This window comes from Euleptes europaea, chromosome 9 (genome assembly GCF_029931775.1).
Source record: "Euleptes europaea isolate rEulEur1 chromosome 9, rEulEur1.hap1, whole genome shotgun sequence".
Classification (NCBI taxonomy): domain Eukaryota; kingdom Metazoa; phylum Chordata; class Lepidosauria; order Squamata; family Sphaerodactylidae; genus Euleptes; species Euleptes europaea.
In genome coordinates, this window is record NC_079320.1 from 40319594 (window position 1) to 40337287 (window position 17694).

Below are 17694 nucleotides of genomic sequence, written 5' to 3' on the forward strand. Positions count from 1 at the left end.
GATCCCCAGCCGAGAGAGATTTGTTCACCTGGAGAAAATGGCCACTTTGGCAATTAGACTCTATGGCACTGAAGTCCCTCCCCCCCCAAACCCCACCCTCATAACACTCCACCCCAAAAACCTCCCGCTAGTGGCAAAGAGGCACCTGGCAACCCTAGCTCCAGTATAACAATGAAGGCACAGCTGAAATTCATAAAAGACAAACTAGACTCCTCCTTTTTTCTATGTCCCATGGATCTGGCTGTTCTGTGTATATTTGCCTAAAAGAAAATACCAGTGTCTGTCAAAGCTGGCTTCAAAATCTAGCAGCCCTTTGGGTAATTCATTTAGCCTCATCGTAGACAAATTTACAATTCCATCAATGCTGACCCTTCCTTTTGATGATTGCCTGGGGCCCATCTTACTGCCTTTTAGGAATCAGGTCAAAACATTGGTTCTTGTAGGTTATCCGGGCTGTGTGACCGTGGTCTTGGTATTTTCTTTCCTGACGTTTCGCCAGCAGCTGTGGCAGGCATCTTCAGAGGAGTAACACTGAAGGACAGTGTCTCTGAAGGACAGGTCAAAACATTATTTACCCAGGCTTTTAATTAAGGTGTTGAAATAATGTTTAGCATCTGCTTCTAGCCCTAGAACTACTTTACAAGGATTAGGTTAGGCTGATAAAAGTTTTGCGCTGGTTTTATTTTGTGGTTGTTTGAGTGGTTTATTGTTAACTACTTTTATGGTGTTTTATTTTTTATTATAATTTGTAAGCTGCTTTGAGCAGGTTCTCTGGAGAGGTGGCATAGAATTCTGAATGAGTAAAATAAAGTTTGTAACCAGGGATGAAATGTGAAGGCATCCGTTCAAACTCACCTCAGCCTTAAACTCAGTCAGTGACCTAATTCAAGGCCACTTTTCCCCAACCCTCATTCTTTCCCCCACTCGTGCTCATGATACGGGCCAAAACCTGCTTAGAAACTGAAGGCCATTCATTTAATGATTCTGGAGTGGAATTCACAGAGGAGTACACATGGGAGCAACGATGAAGAATTGCCCTGCTCAAACTGTTATAAATTTGTTCATAAAAGTAAAGGAAGAATGAAGTGCCACTGTGAGAATAAATACTCCTCTGCTTAAAATGCAATTGCTATGAATCTGGCTTGGAGGCAAATGATGTAAAATCAAACCAACTTTCTCCCCTAGACTGGCTAAGTATTTTGTCACGAGGAAAACATATCCTACAAATAGATTCCTGGAAAAAAAGAGTTCAAAACTCTTAACCCATGTTAAAAGAGAGTTCAAAAAGCAAGTCCAAATGAGAGTTCAAATCTCTCATTAAATGAGAAACCATACAGCAAGTGCACACGGCTTGCAGAGAATGTCTAAAAAGATACAGCCGCAGAAACTGTACAGATCCAACGTGCATTGAACCCGCAAATATGTTATGATGGTCTCCTTTTAAAAAGAACAGCCTCATTCAGTAGCCAGCACAGGTTTGTTAGCAAGAATGTATGACACGGAAATGAGGTAATTTTTTTTTATTAGAAAAACTTGCAGTAAAATTCGGTAGGATTCACAATGTAACTTGTACACTTGCAATATTTTACTGGTACATAATAACACAGTCTCATGTATTTACATTATAATCCTCTATATAACAAAAATAGCCATATTGTACTACTGAATAATGTTTCTCCAAGCCTTAGCATCTCCATAGTTCCTCCCAGCTGAGTCACTGTCCAAACTGTACCGCAGAGCTAGGAATCTGAAAGCAAAAATCAATGTGTGTCTGTTGATTTCGGGCAAATCCCTTTAAAGTTGATGGTTGTCCAACTCCCACATTTTCCAAGAGATATAAAGTGCATTGGTAAGGAAGGTGGGAGATGTAAGGATGCAGAATAAAGAAACAACATTTTTACTAGCAATCGAAATACATTTGCAGTACTGTACAAGAAGTAATGCATAGGAAAACAAATTCTTCACAAACTACTGCTGTATGAGGCAGATAATTCACAGCTGGCAAAAATGTTGAATCAAAAAATGCCAGCAGGTAATCGGGATGATTCTCCCCCCCCCCCCATAGCAACTTCACTAATCAAGGTGAGATGTGGAGGGTGAAGAATAAGCCACACAACCAGAGTAAATGGGTTCTTTCCACTGTTGAAACAGGAAAAAGGATTGTGTAGTTTGCAGAAACAGACTGATACCCTTCAAGGAACCTCAGTAAAAAAAACTGCTTGTTGCTCAAAGAGGTTTCCATGGTAAGAAAGTCTTTTTTACCTCTAGGTTGTATATAGTCCTGTTAGCGTAAATGGTACTATATTGAGTAGCATAATCAAGAAAGAGGCTCCTGCCCTGAGCAGCTTACAATTGTAGAGTGCATACAGATGTCCCAAAAACAAGACTTGCAGAACGTATTTTCCCAGCGGGGTTAACCAGCTCCCTTACATTTGGAATGCCAGCAACAGCCATAAATGGTATGCTAACTCAGTTTTGCTGCTCCCCTGTATTTCAGGCAGGATATTCACCTTTTCAAAAGAATTTTAAAAACACAATATCTAAATTCACTAAACTGAGCATTTGTTCTCACTTAAAAACAACAACACAACACCTACAATAAGAAGTTCTTCCACATGGAGGTAAAGGAAATAACCTCATGATATCACAGGGAGCTAGCCAGTTAGTGTTCTACAGAGTTGATTTTGGCTGCAAACAGGAGGAATGGGTTTCCCCATTAGCATGACCCTTAGAAGAAGAAAGACAGCATGTCTGAACAGGACATGGCGAGTATGCTTCAACAGAAGGCTTGTCACTTAAATTATATTTGTTTTAATGCACCTTAACTTTAGCTAGCAGAAGCAGGATCATGAACAACTCATGTGGTTTTCTACTGTAAGACACTGTTTTGTAACTAGAAACAATTTCTATGCAACTGTTGAAAAGGGGTTCCCCCTAGTTCTTTAAAATTGGATTTTTATTGGCATTTGCTGGTATAGTGCAGAGTCTGCTACATGATACAGCAGGAGAGAAAACTTTGGAGCCATTCCTGTAAATCAAATGCTTTTGGCTTTATTGATGAAGTTCGTATCAAATGGCTGTCACTTTTCTTGTTTTTGTTTAAAAACTACTTTAAATAAAAATAAATATTTTCAGGAAATGGATGGAATGTATATTTTTTGGAGAAGTACAAAATCATTTAAAATGTTTACTACATACAAGGAAGATCTTGCTATAAAAATAACAGCCCTTCCCACCCAAGCCCACCCTCTGCTTTACATTTCATTCCGTTTATAAAATGGTATATATACCTTCCTAGGTTGCTAACATGAAAAGGGAAGAAAAGGTGATACTATGTACATGTTAAAAAAAACACTTTGATATTTCACATCTGTAATAACCATATACATACATTCATGGCAAACAAGTATGTTTGTATAGATTGATGCCTTTTTTAAAAAATAGGCAAAATTTAACAAGAATCAGCAAACAAGAAAAAAGCAACTCTCTTCTTTTGTCTTTTCTTCCTTGCATTCCATTCCTGCAAGGTATGTTTTCTAATAGAACACAATTTTGTTTTTAAAAAAAAATCAATGGGTGGCGAAGTGCTGTTTTATCAGTCTTCCAAGAGGTCTTTTAGCATCCTCGTTCAATTCCATTTCACTTGATTTTATAACCACGGACAACTTTTTCCTGGTCAATAATCAGCTTTTCTATTAGCGACAGAATTTACACCTACTTGAAGCACTTGTAGTATCAAAAGTGGACATGGGAAGCTGTACAGCAGAGGGCGCTCTTCTTCTTGGCTATAACACATCAACAAACACCAGCTGGTATGCCAAGACATTCCAGACTAAAAATTCTCTCTCATGTCCTTACTACTTCAGAAGTTTCAATTAGCTCAGGCAGCAGTGTGTCAAAACAAAGGGGCTAAGTTGTTTTCTATTGACTGCTCTAATTAATTAAAAAAAAAAACACTTTGCTAAAGCTCAGCCCAAGATTTTTATACCCTGCTTCCTGTTATAAACAGGCCCATCTGTACACAATTTTTTTGGCTGCAAACCTATGCATGCTTGCTTGGGAGTAAGTCCCATTGGATTTAGTAGGACTTACTTCTGAGCAAATAAGCACAGGATGTAGCCGTATACCAATTAAATATAGCCACCTGAAATATCAGGCATGTGCACGTACTTTAGATTCCCTGAATTGCCTATTCCTTATTATCTTAGGGCTGACTGTCCTCCTGAAGCTAACATAAGCGGTCCTGTAACTGATCAAAAGCGCCTCCTCCAACTATGTACAGAGTGGGCACTAAGCACAGAAGCAAACAAGAAGGTTGTTGCTACAGACTCCTCTGCTATGTCAGCCCATCCCACTTTTTCCTTGGCAAAGGCACACTCCAGGTGGCAGACTATGGCAGTGACTCTGCTTCTAATGACTGTGAGGCTACTTCTATTGATGGCATGACACAAAAACTGAGGGTGGGATGGTGGGGGAGGGGGTGCTTCCTAATAAGAGATCCACTAAAACTGGGCAAGATTTCTAGTCTCTGTCTTCAATTTACATTTCCAAATTTAGAATGGGCCACTCCAGCTCTAGCCATAACCCCACTGCAAGGTAATGGAGTTTGCTTCTGGAAGATCATACTTCATATAGGGCTTAACACTGGTAAAGACGCTAGAGTGGAACACTGGTAGGGGGAAAAGGTGTGATTCTGGAGACTTTCTGACCCTTGAGTTGTTACATTTGATCACATGGCTAAAGAGCAAACAACATGGAAGGCGTAAGTTCTCAAGTAAAAAACTTCCATAGCAGTTAAGAGCTCCAACATGCACAAAGAAATCACTTTGTTGCTATTCTTGCTCCTACCTTCTTCCAGCTTCTCTGGGTGTCAGATTATGGCTGGAAAGTTAGGGCGGGCAAAGGCAAGCGTTAAGGGCTCCCTCATAAACTGCGACTCGCTTTTTAAAAAGCAGCCCAGGCTATTGTTTGGTCAAATCTAATTTATAAGGCTGTGGTATTTTCACTATACACGTCTATAGATTTGAAAAACGGTCAGGCATAGAAGGTGACATTAAACTGAATTACTGGCTCATTCCATCAGACCAAATGTTTGCAGCCTGTGATGCACAAAGGGCTGGGCACTGAACTTTCAATCACCAATCCTCTTGGAAAAAAGAGCACTTGGGGGGGGTAGGGGGTGGACGCCAATGGCACTCAGGTGCCAAATTAGACAGGAGAGGGCATTCATATGCATTTGTTTATTCATCTGGGTACCCTGCTCATGTGCAAGTGAGGGTGGGTCTTCACACAATTACAGCATGCAGATGAGAAGAACTAAGCCTTTCCCCTCCCATCTCCGTGCTTGGTTACTTTAAGCAGATTCTTCCCACACTTCTGATTTTGGAGTGGAATTGGACAAAAGTGTTTAAAAGCAATGGAGCACAGCTTAGTGAGGAGGAGCAGGGTTACATTGCCCTCACCCACACGCTCATTGTGTAAAATATAGCTCCCTCATTCAGCATTTTATACAAAACAATGCAGATTCATCCATAAATGCACAGTTCCTTCACTCATATCTTATACTAACACTTTCAAGAAGTGCCCTTTGTGAATTCCATGCTTCACACAAATTTCAGTTCTAATGATCAGTTCTTGGAAAAACAGAGGTGGGTAAATGTGTGTTCATCAGACTATTTTTGTTGTTACTTTCCTTGCTGGCAAACGAGCAGGCAGAATCAAGTACAAAGACTGCAGCTTTGGCGCCATATCACAGATCATGGTGTCTCGTGGCACTGTAAGACAACGTTGTTCTGGCACAGCCACACAGCCAACATTAGCGCATGTGTTTGTGACCCCGTCCCTCACTTGATATGGTATCAGCGTGGTGCATAAAGGTATCACACAGCACAAGAATAGCTTAAGGGGAATAAGGAACGAAGGAAGAGCGAGGGAGGACTCACACATCTATCATGAAGTCCTTTTCACCAACAACAGCCAACCTTTGCCAGTGCATCCTTGCATTTTGAACAGTGGCAGAAAGCAGTTATAAAGAAAATACAACTGATGGACAGCAAGATGGCCCCCTTAGCTAGGAACCTGCTATAGTTATACTAGTGGAAGTTACACAGAATATAGGAGAAAAATGCCAGTCTGACTTCATACAGCTATGAAGAAAATCTACTTTGCATGATGGCTCCTTTGCCTCTATCTTATTAGATACAATATTTCCACCAGCCACAGAAGAAGCAAATTGAAACTAGTTCTGAAATTCTCAGGCCCAGGAATCCTGAAACACTAAGAAGACAGACTTCTAGATGAGGAACAGTTAGCATGAACAGTTGTGGGTAAATAATTCTGACAGACGCAGCTCTACAGAGCCTTGCAGCACTCTGATACAAGGAGCTACCCCTGCAAAATTCTACATACACATCTACCAAGAAGTACACGATAAAACCCTAATTTGAAAACTTTGCCATCCCTGATTCAAGCTCTGCTCCAAACTGCAATGCAACATCTTATGGTTCTCATGAGATTTATTTTGGCTACTGCCAATTTCAATAGGACTACATCAGAATAAGTAGTCGTTTATACCCTTTTCTGACAGCCCAACTTTTCTTCTCCCTGCAAGGAGATGGGGGCAGCCTGCTCTTTCAACATGTTTCCATTTTAAGCCCCACAGTTTATGGTAGCTCCGGTGTCTAACGATGGTAACTTCAGGTTCTCACCATGCCTTGAATGCTGCTATAGTGTAGTGAAAGGAATATAGGTTTTGCTTCCATTTACGTTTTAGCACTACTGTTGGTAATGTAATGGCTTATCCATTACAGAAAACTGAAAACTTCTTCCTTTACATGTGATTATTTTTGACTGAAATATAAAGTTTCCCTATGAATAAACAGCTGCAGCATAATGTAGCATCACTTGCATTTCAGGGTCTAGTGAAACTCCTGGTGAATAATTTATTATTCAGAAGAAGAAAAATCTGCCAATTAATTCACCTTGGAAAACATCAGTTTTCTGTTATGATTTTTACCATATAATTTCACAAGCCTGTTACCTTCATTTCCCTTCCCAAAGAGCCAGATCCATTCCTGGTTGGGCACATTAATGTAAAGCCAACTCCAGGAAACAGCCAATATTAGAGAGTATTTTCTCACATGAGAGTCAGATTGCCTTGAGCCACTTCTCCACTGTTTATGACATCTATGTAGGAGGTTGTTGTGGGTGAGGATATACATAACCCATTCTTTTATCCTATTAAGGAATATCCATTAAGGTATTTCAGACTTCTTGAAGTTTCAATCTTCCGGTATCACAACCACAAATCATCTACTTCCACTGGATTATCGGTCCTTCACCCACCATATTAGCACAAAACTGCATAAATTCAGGGGCATGGCAGAGGCAATCCTCTCTTTCATACTAACTGAAGGGACTTTGGGACCTGTGAAGCAGGACATGTGAATGGCATGTGATAGGGTGTCACATTTGGTGTGATTAAGTGATTCTCAAAGCACGCTCATGTGAAAACATCCTCTACACATTTGTAACTTTCCTGTTATGGACAACCCCTTCAGAACCTTTTCTTCCTACTTTGACCATTTCTATTTCCTTTTACATTAGCCCCTCCCCCACAAACCTTCATTATTCTTAACTTTGCAGGTCAAAAGAAATGTGACAGAAGTACCAGATTTGAAATGAGACCTCTGAAAGAAAGAGAAAGAGAAAGAGAAAGAGAAAGAGAAAGAGAAAGAGAAAGAGAAAGAGAAAGAGAAAGAGAAAGAAAGAAAGAAAGAAAGAAAGAAAGAAAGAAAGAAAGAAAGAAAGAAAGAAAGAAAGAAAGAAAGAAAGAAAGAAAGAAAAGGCCATTAAGGTCTGAAATAGAAAATACAAAGGACTTGCAAGAAAAGGCTGACCTTTAACCCCATTATTACTACTGTCGTCCTTTCTCACTTGATACCATACCTGAAAGTCACAAAATAAGTGGCAGCCAGCATTACTTAGTGTCAAGTCATCAACCTCCACGAATCCAGCCACCTTGCTAGGAGACCCTGAAACACAGTTCTCCAAGCCTATTAATATCCTAATGAAATCAGGCTTTGGATAGGACTTGGCTCTGAAACAAGATTGTTTCCCAAGGCCATGCTTATTTCATGCAGAAGAATTTAGACTTTCAGAAATCCTAGTGACCATTTCCACTCAAAACCTCTGAGTTGAACTCTTTAAAAAGATGGGGTCATTAAGAGGAAGAAAAACAAAATCCATCCATAATAAAAATCATCACGTTTGGGTGTTTTGCTTTATCTTTTTTTTTCTCTTAAAAAAAAGGACGGAAGTAGAAAATACTTAAACTGTCTTTTCAGTTTCATAGTTACATATGCATGACTGCTCTGGTGAATGGGGTGGAAACGGTTTGCTTTCTCCTTCCAATGTGAACGAAATGAGATACACAGTTGATGAAGCTGCATCCAGGCAGACATATCTGTTGCTTTTGCTTTTCATGACTATCCCATAATGAGTGCATTGGAGTTCACAAAACGTCCTGGGGATGTGTGAAGGGTGCGTATGAGTGTGTGTGTGTTATGCAGCTGGTCCAAAGCTTTACAGAGCTGATTCCATTTGTTCCCCTCCCTGATTCAGTTTAACGGAGGAGTACGCATGTCATTTGGTTTTCTTCTCAAGATTTCACCTCTTCGCAGTCTTGGTCAGTGGAAAGCTCTACATCAGAAAGTCCAACCTCCATTGCCATAATTAATGAAATATCGGAATCACTACTGACGGCTGGCTCTTGCTCACCTGAAAGAAGAAAAACAATGTTTAAGGTAACTTGCCATCAATATTTAAAAATCAACTCAAGTTCCAACTTACTTCCTAGAATCTGATTCTAGATGGGACTTTTAAGCATCACTGGGACCTTGGAAAGCTGCTGAGCTCTTTTCCAGTTTTGCCAGTCTATAGGTGGTATTTAATCTGGGAATATGGCTTTTTTTCAACCACCAATCTATAGGTATTCTGTTCCCATTTCACGTATATCAACAGCACATTGCTGACATATATGTTGAGATATGTTTCCTCAAAACTCTTACCCAGCAGTGGATCAATTAGAGAGCCATGGATTGTTCAGTGGATGGCCTTGAGCAAGTTGCTAACTCTCTTCAGTTCACTATTTGCAACCTCATTTTTGCGGATAAAACACATCTGGTATGGAAATTGTCATGCCTTTGGTAAATGGGACAGATTCCCACTGGTTCCTCCTTGGCCTGTCACTTAGCCCTGCCTCCTCTTTACATGGCCCCACTGTGCAGATCCCTCACACCTCCGTATCTTCCACCTCAGTGGCACCGACTGACTCCCTACTACGACTGTATAAATACAATGGATAGCTTCAAATTATGATGTAGCCTTAAGAATCTGTAGGGTTTTCAAGTGATTGTACAATTTTATGCAGTAGGTTGGGCCAGCAGAACGTAAATAATTTCAGGATGATGGATGAAAGAACACATCAAAGAAGCAAGATACAGTTCACCATTTGGATGTGAGCATCCCTCCTTTATTTAATACTGGAAATGAAAATCTAAACCACTAAAGTGCACTGGGGCTTAAACACAAAACAGAATAAGTCTGAACTTGAAAGTCAACTGAATAAATCTCTGTTCAACAATACCAACTTGTAACTGCCCTAATTAGAGATTTCAAAACCATTCTACTTTTAAAGCTCCCCGAAATCTCCCTCACTTTCTCCAGCTTTGTGCTGTAATTTCTCCAACTAAGCCTTGTGGTAAAAATACTACTTTGACACAGTGATCACAATAGCAATTACAGCACAGACTGGATAAATCCATCTTGAAAGGGCAAAAGCCTGTTTCACTGGTAGAGGCATTTTCAAAATTATCTCGCTTGCACTGTTACATAGCATCTTAGTTCCTTTTCAATTAGTACAAACATTTTAGGGCTTCCCCCTCCATCTCTGTTTGGTGTTCCCTAGTGCACAGATAACTGAATGAAAAGTAACAGTGCAATCCTAAGAAGAGGCAACAGTGCAATCCTAACAGTGCAATCCTAAAAAGAGGTGCAATCCTACCCAAAGGTGTACACTCTGCTTACGATTTTACTGCAAATCTATTTTTATCCACACTTGTAAAAATAAAAGCACAAGTGTAAAAATAGACATGGCATCTTTCTTTGCACATGTCACATTCACCAGGTAGGGAATAACAGAGACAAGATAAACCCCCAACAATGTATGAATATACTCTTACAGTGGAGCACTAAGCAGATTTGACCCTTCTAAGTCCATGGAAATTGATGGGCTTAGAAGGATGTAACTCTGCTTGTAGTGTTAATATACTGCTGCCAAATACACTCCTGTGCAAACAGCACCATGAAAATCGGAGAAGCAAACATGGTAATCCTATGCATTACTACTTAGACATAAGTTCCATTATGTTTAGTGGTGCTTACTCCCATATATTAGTAAACAAGAATGCGCTCAAACAACAGGAAAATAGAGACTGGAGGAAGAACTTGAAATTGTTTTTGATATCAGAAACTGTAAAAATCCATTGCCCCCTTTTTACATACAAAGAGTGTTACTAGATAGTATATCATAAGCACAAAACAGTTATTCTACTAGTTCTTAATAACTAGTATAGGGAATACAACCAATTAAACCATTTTTATCCTGCCTTCTCATCACAAAATATCTCCAAGAAAGATAAAAATTTCCATTAAAACAAAGTAATAAGGAAATACAGTATAAAATTAGCAGATTGATTAAATAATATCTGTAACAAACACAGGACAATAGCATCAGAACATAACATCTAGAGGGAAAACAACTTTTTGCCTGTGTGTACTAATCCCCAACCTATATAAAATAACCATGCTTTCCCTGCAATGATGGGAGCCAAGTTAATTTGCCCAGCAAGGTAGCCTATAAATGTGGGGCCATGGCTAAAAAGACTCTGTCCAGACCCCCTCCAACACATACTGTACAGTAGACAATGGTTAGACTCAGGAATATTGGGAGGAGGCAATAATTAGCAGAAGATAAAGTTAGGGAACAGCTCTCTAAAAATTTATGATAGTTCTTTGAAACACAAGGCCAAATGATAAATGACCCTTTGCATTAATCTTTAGTGCTCGTTTTCATAGTTTTTAGGATGCGATTTTATTAAGCACGTTTTTAATTTGTTAGCCTTCTTGGTGGCCCTTATGAGGCCAGAAAAGGGAGGGGGTATAAATTTTGCAAAACAAATAAATAAACAAATTGAGTGTTGGTTTGCCAACCTCCAAGTAATACCGTAGATGAGATCTCCTGCTATTACAACAGATCTTCAGCCGATAGAGATCAGTTTCCTGGAGAAAATGGCAGCCTTGGCAATTGGACTCTATGGCATTGAAGTCCTTCCCTTCTCCAAACCCCACCCTCCTCAGGCTCCACCCCCAAAATCTCCCACTGGTGGCAAAGAGGGACCTAGCAACCCTATTGATGTGCAGCGTGAGCAGGGAAGTAGTGTTTTTACATTTCTACTTGCTCCTGTACATGAAAAACCTCTTGCATCTGACCTGTCCTGTTACAAATCTCAGGTCAATCAAATCAAAGTAATGCTTAAAAATAATTCTGATCAATTTTTAATGCACAGACTGCTAAGCTGACCCCACTTATAGATGCAGTCCATTTGGGGGGGGGTCTGCTTTCAATGATGTTGATAATTTGGCAGAATATAAAGATCAAATCAAGGTGAACAACAATCATTGTTACCATCATAGCCATCAAATGCATTTAGAAAACTGGCCCAAACACTTTTAAAAGGAGATAGTGCTAAAATACTGTAGGTACATCTTTATGTACATAGCAAAGACCCCCCCCCCCAGGTTATACAGCTGTACATGGCTATAAGCTGAACATAATTGTAAGCTTTAATTTGCTGGTCTGCTTCCTGTTGTGTTATTATTATGCTGCTGTCTGGGAAGCTACTTTAATAGGTGCTTTGATTAAAGGGATTCCCAGTCCATCATTCAAGGCAGGCCAGTGACTGACACAGGCTCTTAACAACCAATCCATCTCCAAAGAACAAACCTGGAGGAAAGAGGTAGGATATTAAAGAATGGAGTGCTGGAAGCATGCTAGACGAAGGTAGACATCTTAGCTGGCATTTTCACAAGGAATAGTCTTTGTGGTGGGAACCTCCTGCTCTCTGTAGGTAACCTTACTTCTACAAAACCTCCATCTTGTATCTCTTTATTTCATTTCTATGCCACCTCTCCAGAGAACATGCTTGAGGCAATGATCCTTAAAGATCTTTAGAACCACAGAGGAATCATCATCTTTGATAAATAGGGAAGTGTCTATTCCTGGTCTACTGTGTACTCTCAAATACTCAAACCCTAACCCCCCCCCCCAATATATGCATGCACCTTTTATTTGTATGGTTTTATGTCAATTAGAATCTAAACGTCTTTTGGTTTGTTACTCAATTGTAATATTTTGCTATGAATATTTGTGTTACCAAATTCTAAACTGCTTGTAAAGCTACTACACAGCAGTAACTGAGGAACTGAGAAAGATGAAGAATTTCAGGTAACAATCAGAAGAGGAGAGCAAAGGCGTGGGAATTTCTTCAGATCTGTGATACTGAAAAAAAGTTAGTGCAGAGTAAGAGGCACCCAAGGAGACATTCTGAATGCAAGAAGAATATAACTCAGAATTAACCAGAGATTTGAATGTCTTCCTAACTATACCCTAGAAGGTTCTTGAAGTTCAGAATTACATATATAGATGGTTTCGAAAGCAGAGGTTGGAGAGAGAAAAACAAACCCTTTTCTGGGTTTACCCAAATAACTGCATAGAGCGTCCCTCAAAGGAGAAGAGATCAGCTCAAGAATGCTTTATCTTACTGAGGCAAATGTAAGAGCTAACCAGAGACCCGGCAGAGTTTTAACAGAAGGGATGCTCAGTCAAAGGAGAACAGGCCATTTGCCTTTCAAGGCCTCAAACAACAGAATGATGGATAAGGCAAAACAAATTCTTGAGATACTTCCAGTAAAAAAGTCATTGTTCAAGGACACTGGCCCTGGCTTTTTACAGTTCCGTGACACTGCAGGGTCTTCCATTAAATTAGCCAAGTCACACTGCCATAAAAACGATGCACTTCAGAGGAGATTGAAACTTGCCATCCCTGCTGTTACCTTGCAAGAACTAAGGACCTGCCTGTGTGAAATATTGCCAAGGCACAACTTGCTTATACTCCATAACAGTATTTGATATGCACAATTTACTCTGTAGCAAATTGATTCTTGCTACAAAATAAGCTGCTTTTCTCTACATTTGTTCACCTACTTTAACACTCCTCTACATTGCTTACTGCTGCCTCAGGGGATATGAATATACTTGTGAAGTTAGTCATGAACCCAGGCATTCTTGCTTCAAAATAAATCCCACCGATTACAAACAAATTTATTTCCCAAATTATATATTTAGGACAAATAAATATTTGGAAATTTGTTTGTTTAGCCATTTATACCCCACTTTTCTTCCAAATGGGAAACCAAAGTGGCTTAACATCACTCTCCCTTCCTTCATTTTATCCTGACAACCTGTGAAGTATGGTCAGTTAGGCTGCCTGCAAGGGAATAACTGGCCCAAGATCACCCAATGAGCTTCCTTGGCAGAATTGGGATCTGAACCCGGTCTCCTGAATCCTATTCCAACACTCTAATCACTGTACCACAACAAATGCATTTTGCATTTTATCACAAAAAATTATACTTTGAGTACTAACACCTAATTGCTTCATGTGGCCTGCATTCAGAGTTTCAAGAAATTATTTGAGGACAATTTATTGACATGTGAAAAATGCTTCCAACTGAATGGTTTTATAATTTGTAATTTATTGTTACGGCCATTGGCCAGCATAAAATAACAAAGCAGTACTTCCAACTGAATGGTATTTCAGTATGATTCAATAAGTTTATGTAATGGCACAATAGGGTGAATTTCAGGATGTTAATTTGCTAGACCAGCCTTTAAAGGACCAAAAAAAGTATTAGCAAATTCATCTGAACTGAATACTTTATTTACACTGTTAAGAATGGTCGTGTTCCACCTAACTCTAGGGAGGCAAGTCTCACCAGGGCGATGCCTTCAAAATGCTGATCTAGGCATATCTGATTAATTAGAAATGAAAAATGTAATACCAATGGAAAATGGTCCCCATCATAGAAGGAAACCTCAAAACATCGCAAAAGCAAGATGGCCACCATCAAGGAACAGGCTTTTGAATAATAAACTTAATTTAGCAAAGGAATTTTGATTTCACTTCACACTACAGCTGGCAAGCTGTATTCATTGTGTACATTTTAAGGTTCCTGATGCAAACAAAGTACCTATTACTACAGCCAGCCTCTACAGAATTTCTTCCTTCCCCTTAACAGAAAATAGGTTGTTTTAAATGCAGTTTTTCCTCATTCTTAAGACATTCAGGACAACATATGCTTCTCTGGGCAAGGTGCCAGTGATTGTCAAACCTACTTCAGTCATAAGGGCTCTCCAGAAGGATAATGTACTGAATTTGAAAGAAATTATAAAAATGTCTAATGTATGAAGTTGTAATGACACCGTGCATGTGATGGGGCGTATCATGATGCTTTTTTCTCGTAATGTGCTTTAGTATTACAGTAAATAATGATAGCTATTGACCAGAAATGTTATTACATGAAAGGAAGGGGATTATTCATATTGGTTTGAATTAAAGACAAAACAAAACATGAAACAGATGTGGCTTGTTTTTTTAGTGTCTGTTCAGATTTGAAAACCATCAAGAGAAAGATCCTAACAGCAATGACTGGACTCCCTTGCTCATGATGTTTAAATCTTAACCAGGGATTTAACTGGCGTTGGGCATGTGGAGCTGATATAAAAAGACTGGCTCTTAACACTTGTTTTCATTTTGCTAAAATATATGCAAGACATTTTCTAGCTAAATGTATTCAAATCCAAAAGAGCACAGTGATTGCCTCCATGGCGTGGAACCAAGGGATGGAATTTATATCGAAAGACTGATGCCTCTTACAAGATTGGGGGAGGGATCCATTCATAAGACACTGTTGTCTATAGAATAACATGAAACGTTTCACAAGATGCTATGGCATGTCACTGACAGAGCGATGTTTTTCAACTGTTGGCTCATGATTCAGTGACTGCTTCCCGCTGGGTTTTAAGGTAGACTTCCTCTGTTGTCTCTCAGTGAGCTGAGAGAAGGCAAACACGGATTTCTTCCCAGCCAGTAGCTATAAGCTTAGCCAGCTCATTTGAAGCCAGGGCCACACTGTGCTGCACACAGGTTCTCTCTCTTCCAGCTAGATGCAACATCATTCAGATGACTACCTTCCTGTCCAGAAGCCCAAGGAAGAATATTTAGGATTAAGATTGGAGGGACCCATCTGGTAAAAGCTAGTAAAATCAGTTTAGCATGGATAGTAAGGGGAGGATGGGCGCACTGATGAAGGAGCAGGGGAAATTGAAAAGAGGTTGGGACAGTCCTTGCAGCAGTGTTCAGACAAATGGGTAGTTTTGGGTGACAGGAGCAGAGAAGTCCTTTTGAATCAGGTCCCTTTGAATCAGGTCATACAGGCTCTTTAACCCATTTTGGCTTCTGAAGGCAAACAGATTTTTAAAAAAAGTTCTCACACCATAAGGACACAACGCTGTCCTCCCTGCAGTTAATGAAGCTTGAATCCAAGTTTTCCAAAACTTGTTTTGCTCTGTTTCTTTTTTGTTGTTTCAATTCATCCTTAAGGTATATGTCTGCAGCAAAGGGACTCAAGTGAAAGAGCTTATATAAGTGAAGAATGTTTTGGAGTTTTCATGGCTGATTGTACCCATCTGCCTACACACTGTGACACGTGAGAGACCAAAGAGGCTCATTTCGCCACAAGCATTGATTACGGCTAGTAAGTCCCATTACAACTTTCACAAGTACACGTGTATGTTACAGTACTTGTCTAGCAGGAAATAAAAATCAAGGAACAGAATTTCCTCATGTTGAGTTTCCAACTATTTGTGAATTCAGAGTGCTAATTTCAGCTGTAGTACTAGTTTGGTGACTTCTATTGAAAGAGACTGAGAGAAACTGGTATTTTATCTCTGAGGGAACTAAGCAAAGCTGCAGAAACATCTTGCTGTGTTTCAGAAGAAGCTTTTGCCTTGGCACCCTTTGGGCCACCTCGAGTGCACACTGACTGAAGAAAATGGAGCCACTATTGCTGAAAACAGCAGGTGAGTTGAAGTGTGCGTTTCCACCATCCCTTTGAATACTTATTTCAGCTACTGTACACTGAAGCAGAAAGGACTGGATTCTCTTTGCTAAAGATGATAGTCTGAGTTAGGTCCGCTAATAGGGTTGCCAACTGCCAGGTAGTAGCAGGAGATCTCCTGCTAATTCAACTGATCTCCAGCCAATAGAGATCAGATCACCTGGAGAAAAATGGCTGCTTTGGCAATTGAATTCTATGGCATTGAAGTCCCTCCCCTCCCCAAACCCCATCCTCCTCAGGCTCCGCCCCAAAAATCTCCTGCTGGTGGCAAAGAGGGACCTGGCAACCCTATCTGCTAAAGAGGCAGAATGCTTTTTCTCAACAACGGTGGTAGCAAGCTGCATACAGCTGCGAAAGGAGCAATCCCTGGCAGGCAGGCTGTTTGCACAGATTGGACTGCATATGCCTGAACATCGTCTAAATATTTAATACCACAAAAATATAAGCCATTATTGCAAACCCCCTAAGTGTGTCGTAACATGCATGCAGAGTTTAAAGTGACATGATATTAAGTCCACTTTAATATTATGTAAGACTCTTTTGGAAATGGAGCTGAATACAACAAAATAGGCTACTGAATCCCAAGGACTTCTGGGATGCCCTTGGGGTGTTTACCAGCTGATTTAACAAGCTCTTCTGTCAGTGTCCTGGTTGATCTGTGGAATAATAGATTGACCTGGGTCATTGACATGGCAGTTTTTAAACTATTCTTCATCAGCACATAAAAAGGATCTCTGTTCCCACTTAATATTTTTGTATGGAAGGCCACCACATTAACTAGAGACAGAGGACTATCACCAAGGCAACCCTTAAAAGATGGAATGGCAGCACACAGAGCAAATGGGCCTAACTAGACACATAGACCTAGTCTTATTCTGTGGTTTTTTGCCTCCTCTTCCTCACAACATTTAAGTAAACAAAGAACAGGCTGGAATCTTATCACACTCTGCATACTAGTGCCAAGAGGCAACATCAGGGGAAGGCACAGGCCTCTATTCCTTGTTGATGGCCTCCAGGGTAACTGGTTGGCCACTGTGTGAGACAGGATGTTGGACTAAGCAGACCCCTGGTCTGAACCAGCAGGGCTCTTCTTATGTTTTTATGCTTTTATACATGTCACTCCTAATGACTCCTTCCGTGATATGGCATCCTGGTTATCAGAAATATACCACCACCAATGGCTGCTTCTTATGCTGGCAGCAGCGATACTGAATTTGACTTCTCCCAAAATATGTTTATATATTTTGAAGATTTATATGATGAAACAATATTGAATATTTATATGGTGGGGAGGGGCTGTGGCTCAGTGGTAGAGCATCTGTTTGGCATGCAGAAGGTCCCAGGTTCAATCCCCAGCATCGCCAGTTAAAGGGATTGGGCAAGTAGGTGATGTGA

The 17694-nt window shown here is 40.1% G+C and overlaps 1 protein-coding gene across 1 annotated transcript in view; it reads right to left on the reverse strand.

Annotated features, from left to right (window-relative positions):
* Nucleotides 1-8611: 8611 nt before the first annotated feature.
* The window catches only part of RNF150 (ring finger protein 150), a 117781-nt gene continuing 108698 nt past the window's right edge, over nucleotides 8612-17694 (reverse strand). Inside the window, exon 7 of the mRNA XM_056855377.1 lies at nucleotides 8612-8778. Coding sequence (XP_056711355.1) covers nucleotides 8660-8778 — 119 coding nt within the window. The 3' untranslated portion in view covers nucleotides 8612-8659. The remainder of the gene's footprint in view (nucleotides 8779-17694) is intronic.